The following is an 8,082-nucleotide window of genomic DNA, read 5'->3' as shown; positions in this document are numbered from 1 at the left end:
TGTTAATCCCAAGGAGATCGATTTGTGGGAGTAGGTTCACAAGCTCACCCAAAGCCTTCAAGACTAAGGTCACCAGTTACATCTATCTAAGAGGTATAACGAGAACCTAGCAAGCATGGCAGCGAGAGATGCTTGTGAGGCAGAGACGAAGTCCCTGAGATAGGAGCTCAAGCGGAAGATAGAGTAGATTTGGTGGATGCGGCAACAGATGAAAATGTCTATGAGCAGATGCACGCGTGAAGCCAAAGTTACTGGCAAAATTTATCCAAGGGTAACCTCCTCCAATTTTTCACCACCCATTTAATGGAACCCACCGCTAATTTTGCCAAAAATTAGTGGCGGATTACAAAATCCAACAGTAATCAGTTACCAGCAAAATTTTTATTGTCGGATTATGTCCAACAGTAATAAATTTAGCAGTGAATTTTTTTTATAATTCCACCGATAAATCCGATAATATTTAAGAAAGTATTATCAAAATCAAACTTCTCAATTCACTAATTTTGAGTTAAAGTAATACTAATGATGATTCTTACAAACAAAGGCCTCACCACAACTCTGTATAATTTTTTGAAATTAATACCCTCAAGTTGGTGAAATCCTTTGGCAACTAAGCATGCTTTCTACCTCAAGATTTTGCCTTTTGAATTCTTTTTGATATTATAGACCTACTTGTAACCAACAATAATTGCATTGTGTGGAGGATCAAAAAGAGACCAGGTTCCACACTTAGTTAAGGTTTCAAATTTCTTGTCCATGGCTTATTTATAATGTTGACAGATAACAACTTGTTTAGCATTTTTTGATATCTGAGTAAGTAAACCTAAATAATTAGAAACAACCATCAAATTTCTATGTTTTAAGACACCAAACTTTGATCTAATTGTCATAAGTGAATGTTAGGTGGAAGAGAGGTAGTGTTGTTGTCAGTGAGTGTGATAGGAAGAAGGTTAATCTCAATTCCAAAGATAGGAATAGTACTAGTTACTGTTAAAGTATCTGTATTGGTAGGAGTTGTTAAATTACCACTACTTGAGTCAAGAGATTGAGAAAGGGAGATTTATAAGTGAGGAAGTTGGAGTGATAGGTGAATGAGAGACTATAATTGTTGGTGTATAGAGTTGTTTGTTGGGTGATGGAGATAAATGGTTATCAAATTAGGAAGGTATATCAGACTTTCTAGATTAGCTAACAAAGGGATTTCGCCAAAGTTTTCATGATTGAATGATTGAGAAGATTTTGAGTTAGAGAAACAAGAGCTACTCGATATCTAAAATAGAAAAATAATTTCATCAAACAATACATTTCTAGAGATAAAAATCTTTCCCTTTTTGTTGAAACATTTTATTACTAGAAACATAGCCTAGAAATACATGCATCTCATATTTGAAATCAAATTTCCTCTGTTATAGGATCTTAACAAGGGATAACATGTACATCAAAAAACTCTCAAAGACATATAATCAGGTTGCTTATGAAAAAAGCCTCATAAAGACTTTTGAAATTTAATTTTGCTATAGGCAATCTATTTATCAGATAGCATGCAATAGTGAAGGCAATATCCCAATATTCTAAAAGTATAGATGTAGCAGTTAAAAAAGACAATCCAGTCTTAGTTATATGTATATGCTTCCTCTCTACACTTTTTTGTCGTTGGTGAGTGTAGGGGCAAGATAAGCGATGAGAAATTCTATGTTCTTGTATTAAAGATTGAAAGAATTTCATACTAGTTTGATTCTCTATGAGATTCTTATAATTTTGAAAAGTTATCAATGGATAAGATTTGTTGACAAGAAGAAAAATGCATGAAAGTTTTATGAATGCATCAAGAAAGCATATATAGTATTTGAAACCAACTTTTGATGTAAACGGGGCTAATCTGTAAATATCTATATAAACTAACTCTAAAGGACAATTGATGCATTTTTGCCGCACTGCAAAATTCACAAACTTGGTAAGATAAGTTAGACTTTGAGAATGGAATGTGACATTGACTTATCACTTTCTGAACATTTCCTAAATTACTATGAGTTGACAAATGTATTGTGTGTTGATGCATGGGTTTGAATAGAAATTTTGGTACTAAGTATGTGAAATTTGGTAGGAATTTGTTAGAATAGTGGAATTTAAGGATTTGATACGTGAAGTGGATGATTTTGAGTTAAAATGTATGAATCGAGTAAGTTCGAATTTGGTTTATTTTTAATATGTGAATTGGAGTAGTTTGGGATCATTTTGTTGAGTTAAAAACTATTTTGGCTTGTGAACTTTTAGAAAAGTTGATAAATTCTATTTTTGGTTAAAATTGATTTTTGGCCAACTTCGGTGGACTATAATTCAGTCCTCGAAGTTGGAAATTTTATAAAATTGGAGTTTTATGAAAATTTATTTATCGATCTTTCCAACGGTTCAAGAGTGGTTGAAAAATAAATTTTGTAAAAATGTTATGAATGTTTGAAATTTGGGTTGAAAAACTGGTTTCTGCAGCATATCATCATTTTTGAAGTTTTGATATGTCATGTGTACGCCCATTGTGCGTATGCGGGAGTTGGTCACTACTCACACCCATGCGTACGCTAACATGGTCTGCGTAAGCGACACATGTCATGCATACGCGAGCGAGCTCCATTGCCCAAATTTCTCGCGTACGCGACGGTAGTCCGTGTACGCGACTATGCTAATTTTTACCCTCATGCGTACACATGTCCACCCAATTTTGCAAAATTTGAATTTTTGAGTTTTTAACCATTCTATTAGCCTTCTAAACTTCTATAAACCCCGATAAGAATCTAGAGTCAATGTAATTAAAGATAGAGGAGTTAGAGACGAGATATAAAGAGTTCAGTTAGTGGATTGGGGGAAAATAAACAAGATGTGAAGTGATGCATGATGAGGATGAATGTGATGATGAGTGATAATTGATTATGATGACAAATAATGATGTTGAATGAATTTAATTACTATTGAATATGAATTGAAATGAGATAAAAGGGGAGATTGTTAATGAGAATGATAATGAAATTGATAATGGCATTGATATAGAAATTGATTATGATTGAGATATACCTACCTGGGTAGATGCAGTACCGTTGTTTCACTTGCTCCGGATTATGGTTTGAGTCTCCTAGGGTAGATGCAGTGGTTCTCCCCCACTTTCTCCTAGTTGAGAATGATATGTGATATAAAAATGGGTAAATACCCTTTCCGGTCCCTGAACATTTTAAAGTGGGACATATCGCACCTTTATCATCCAGAAATCCCTACCCGATCCTCAACCAACCACATAATTTAACAAATCGACCCCTATGACCGGTTGCTTCCAGGTTACCCGGTTGACGTGTCAGGTAGATGCTGAGGTGTCAAGTGAGTGTGCCACGTGTAACCAAGATTTGTTGCAGGGACTCAAAACCCCCTCCCTGCAACTCAAACGACGTCGTTGTGTTTGGCCAATAATCCCCCATTCTTGAATGATTGAAAAGGTTTAGGGTTTGCATCTTCTGGCTATCTGAGAGGACCTGCAAGGGTGGGCATGGCGAGTGCAAATTCTGGTGCCTCATGGAGTTGTGAGAGAAGATGCGGTGGGGCTGACGAGAGTTGGGGCAGTAGAATGAGTGCCGATGGAAGCATTCTGGAAGGAGCGTCGAGAAGGATGAAGAAGAAGTTTGTTTCTCCAGTGTGCAATTGCGGATCATATGCCATTTTGTTCGAATCTGGAACTTCAAAAAACCCTAAGAGGCATTTCTTTGGTTGTTGCTATTTTAAGGTAAATTTTTCGGATATCGTTTTGTGTTTGGGTTGCTGTGTTATTTTGGTTTCTTGTTGGAGCTGAACAGTATGCATGTTTGATGTAGAAGAACAGAGGACATTGCAAATACTTTGCCTGGCTAGATGAGTATGTTGCCTCTTTTTGTATTGATGAGGTGCTACAAGATGCAGTATCGGACCCAACGAAAAAGATGGAAGAAAGAATTGCAGAGATAGAGAAGAAGATGGATGAGGTCAAAACCGATGAAATTAACAGTGGTGCTCTTAGCAGATGGAAAGTGTTTGGGTTGATCTTGTTGGGCATTGTAATAGGAAAGGGATGTAGTATTGTAACAGCTGCACAATGTTAACATGCCTTTGACATTGTAAATTTAGTGTTTAGTAAAGGGTTCAATGTCTGGATATATTGAAAGAATTGAATATGAAAGTGTAATGAACTATGTTTCTGGAATAAGAGTTTGTTTTGTCAGTTATGAGTATTTTCTGCATTTCATGATTTGTGTGTAATTGATTGACAGAATCATGGTAAACCAAATTGAAAACATTGTAAAAATGCAACCTCTTCACAAGGGTTAAGCATTGTCATTTCACAAATCCAAGTTACAGCTTGGTAACACAGATGGTACAGCAGACAAACATAACAAAATAAACCACACACACTTTGTGAGTCCAAGTAGTTTTCCCAAAAAACATGTCCCTAAACATATGCAGTTTTCAGAATTCTGGTGCAGCATCCAAAAAAAACATAAACAGCAAAGCAAAAACATGTCCCTAAACATTGCAAATTCCTAGTTAACTAAGTCTGCTTTGGTGGCCTGAAATTTGGGGTTGGAATGAACTTCAATATGTCTGAAGAGGTTCCTCCACTTGATGCAGCAACTGTTTCCTTGGTGATGGCCCCAATATTTTCTGCTGCAGAAACTGGTTGGTGGCTTGTTTGTGGAGACAGAGGAGCTGGTGGCCTAAAGGTCTTTAGCTTGGGCCTGAGTCTGGCACTTGGCTGGGCTGGTGGTGCAGGGTTGGGCTGGGATGGTGGTGCAGGAGTGGGCTGTGCTGTTGGTGCAAGCCCTTTCTAGGCTGGTGGGGCAGGACTAGGCTGGGCTGGTTGTGCAGAAATTGTCTGTGTAGGACTTGGCTGGGCTGCTTCACCTTGAGATTCCTATTCAACAACAACCCAAATAATTCAGTTAGTAGGCAAAAAAACATGAGTTAACATCTTAGACTGCATAGTATACTCTAACATATACCACTGGAGGGGCAGATTGAGAGATTGGAATTTCCTCTGGTGGAGCATGTGGCCTCTTGGACACCTTTTTCTTTTGCTTCTTTAGCTTGGCCTAATCCAGGAGTACAATAATAATATGGCATTCATTTCAGCAACAAACATAAACAAAACCAATGAAGCCAGTAAACCTAAAGAACGAAAAGCATAGCAAACACAAGTTCAGATATCTAACCCTAATTTCCTCTAAAGTAGGGTTCTGCCTCTGATGCATGGGTTTGTCTTGAGATTGGCCAGAACTACCACCCTGAACAGTGAGTAAAGAGTTCAGTTAACTTTGGTAGTATTCCATGGCTGCAGATAGAAAATCAAGTTGTGAAAAAAATTATTCCATACCTTGACAGTTCTCCTCCTTTTAGGTTGCCAGTTAGGATTTTTAGGTGCTCCCTTACATGTTTTGAAGTAGTGGCCAGCCTCTCCGCATTTGCTACAGGTAACCTAGAAGGTCCTTCTAACCTTGCTGCCATCAGATGGAGCTGGAGGGGTAGCTGATTCCTTTCTCCTCTTAACTGGTCTACCAACAGGTCTCACTATTTTTGGTGGATCTGCCTTCAGTTGTTCAGTTGGTTCCCAAAACTCCTCACTGGGTACTGGGTTGATACAGATATCATATGTCTTCCTTATTGCCTCCATAGTGAGAAATGGAGACACGAAGTCTTCAGCTGCCTTTACCCTCACTCTGGATATGGCTGCAACAGCATAAACACAAGGTACACCTACATTACAGAATTTAGCAATTATAGCATCTGTCATATATCAATAACCTGGCCAAAAAAATTTGAAACTGTTTAACATACTTTCAACTTACCTGTGAGCTGCCATAAGTTACATGTGCATGTTTGATTTTTCAGGTTAACCCCCAACTTGTGTGTATTCCTGGATACCTCAAACACAACCCTGTCATTGTCACCACACCATTGAGCATTCCACTTGTGACTTTCTGGCTTAATCCACTTGTCCAATTTCATTTGTTGTACTGGAGCCAGCTTTCCTTTATATGTCCCTAGGATCCTCTTGTGTCTAGCCATTTTGTTCATAACTTGGACCCTTAACTCCTCGCACAGTGTCAGGATTGGTTTCTCCCTAGCCTCCACGATCACTGCATTCCAAGACTCACACATATTGTTTGTCACAGCAGCGTTCTTAGGATAGTGACTAAAAAAAGCCCTACACCAGACCTTAGGGTCAAACTTATTCATGTACTCCCAAGCTCCATTACTCACACTTTTCAATCTATCCATAGCAGCCTTGAACTGAACTGGAGTTGTGCTCCTAGCTGCTTCCCAAACACAACCCTTAACTTGTTTGTCCCTAAACCTCTTCTCACAGTTTTTCCACATATGGAGCACACAGTTCCTATGATTAGCATTTGGCATCACCTCTTGGACTGCCCGAACAAGACCCTGCAGTTGAGCATTTCACATATTTAATCTAACATAAAGCTGAAAAATGCATAATGCTATATGATAATTATGAAACTTACTTTCTGTTGATCAGACATCAAATGCCATCCAAATAGCATGCTTGAGCCGAAATCCTCCTGAAGGCAGGTCAGGAACCATTTCCAATTATCAGTGTTCTCAATCCTGGTTACACCAAATGCGATCACGAAGACATGATTATTTGCATCCTGGGTCACTGCATAAAGCAATTGGCCTCCATAGTAACCCTTCAGAAAACACCCATCCAAACCTATCAGAGGCCTGCACCCATTCTTGAAGCCTTTTTTTGCAAGCATCAAAACTGACATACAATCTTTGAAACAAGTTTGGCCCTTGTGGCTGAGGTAAGGTGTTCATGTGTGCTGTGCTCCCGGGATTGCTTTTGTGTATCTCATTCAGATAATCCCTAAGCTTCCAAATTGAGCCCCTTCACTGCCCAACACAGTCTCCCTAGCCTGCTTGATTGCTCGTGTAATCATCTTCCGATTCAGTTGAACGTTGTAGTCTTCTTTCATATGCTGCATTGCCTCCCTAGGTGTCAACTTTGGTTGCGTCTTTAGTCTTAGCCCCAATTTCTCAGCCACCCTTTTTTTATCAGCAAGGTTGCTGCCATAATCACGGCCACATGTGTGCTGATTGTGGAATGTCTTCACCTCAAAAGACTTGGTAACCGAGTTCTTCGACACAAAAATCAGCCAAGGACAATCTTCCTCAGCACAGGCTGCTCTGACTCTCCCCGGCTCATTCTTTAGGTACATGCAATTCCTTCCATCTTGCACAAAGACATCCTTAAGTGCCCTTTTAAATTGCTCCATAGTTGCAAACTGCATCCCTAAACTAAATTGCACCTCTCCAAATGTTTTGCCCTCATTAAAATCTGGCCAAGAAGGGCCCCTCTCATCATCAGATGACACTGGGGTCACAAAACCCTCAGACTCATACTCATAAACAATATCCTCACCATCAAGGAATTCCTCACCAGCCTCACTTGCAACCCCCTTCTGCCCCACATGTCCCTCACTAGCTGGGCCTTCCATATTACCCAGATCCGGCCCAACACAGCCTCTACTACCTGGGCCTTGGCCCAACCATTCCTCTCCACTGCTAGGCCCACTCTCCCTCTCTGTATTCAGGACATGCTTCATCCTCCTCTTACCAGTGTATCTTCTGGAGGCCCTTCTCTTTGCCATGGTGTTAGGTGAGCAAGACTTCCCAATTTTCTTCTTTTTTCTTTTTACCTCAACAGCCTCCTCAGAACTGTCAGTTTCATACCCAGGAAGAGGGGGCTTGTAAACTTCATCTTCAGCACTCTCATATGAATCGTAGGAGGAGGAAGAAGATTTTGAAGAATCTGTTACCGCCAAGACTTCCTCATCTTCAGATACTCATTCCTCCTCCACAGGCTCATCCTCAGTAACCTCAGGGATATCCACTCCATGCTCAAAGTAAAGGTGGAACTCCTTCAGATTATTTCTCATGGTGAAGTCACACATATTGTTAATCTCCTTATCACCATAGAGCACATGCAGACCATCCTCGAACTCAATAACAGTTGGGTCGTGCCAGTAGATTTCTCTGTATGTCAAGTACCCC

At 39.6% G+C, this 8,082-nt stretch overlaps 1 protein-coding gene across 1 annotated transcript; it reads right to left on the bottom strand.

Moving 5' to 3' along the window:
- LOC107606725 lies at positions 4,838 to 6,797 on the bottom strand. The gene is made up of 6 exons (XM_016308756.1): positions 6,531 to 6,797; positions 5,856 to 6,450; positions 5,504 to 5,763; positions 5,223 to 5,294; positions 5,013 to 5,102; positions 4,838 to 4,924 (listed from the first exon to the last, which is right to left on the bottom strand). The coding sequence occupies exons 1-6, from the start codon at positions 6,795 to 6,797 to the stop codon at positions 4,838 to 4,840; spliced, it is 1,371 nt and encodes a 456-aa protein (XP_016164242.1).

Source organism: Arachis ipaensis, chromosome B01, assembly GCF_000816755.2.
Source record: "Arachis ipaensis cultivar K30076 chromosome B01, Araip1.1, whole genome shotgun sequence".
In the NCBI taxonomy this organism is placed as follows: Eukaryota; Viridiplantae; Streptophyta; class Magnoliopsida; order Fabales; family Fabaceae; genus Arachis; species Arachis ipaensis.
This window is presented reverse-complemented; position numbering and strand designations above follow the sequence as displayed.

Coding starts and splice junctions, on each gene's coding strand:
- LOC107606725 (XM_016308756.1), bottom strand. CDS start 6,797: ATGTCAGTTTTGATGCTTGCAAAAAAAGGCTTCAAGAATGGGTGCAGG. Junction 5,295..5,503: donor CTCCATCTGATGGCAGCAAG/GTTAGAAGGACC, acceptor CTCACTGTTCAG/GGTGGTAGTTCTGGCCAATC. Junction 4,925..5,012: donor CTCAATCTGCCCCTCCAGTG/GTATATGTTAGA, acceptor GTTGTTGAATAG/GAATCTCAAGGTGAAGCAGC.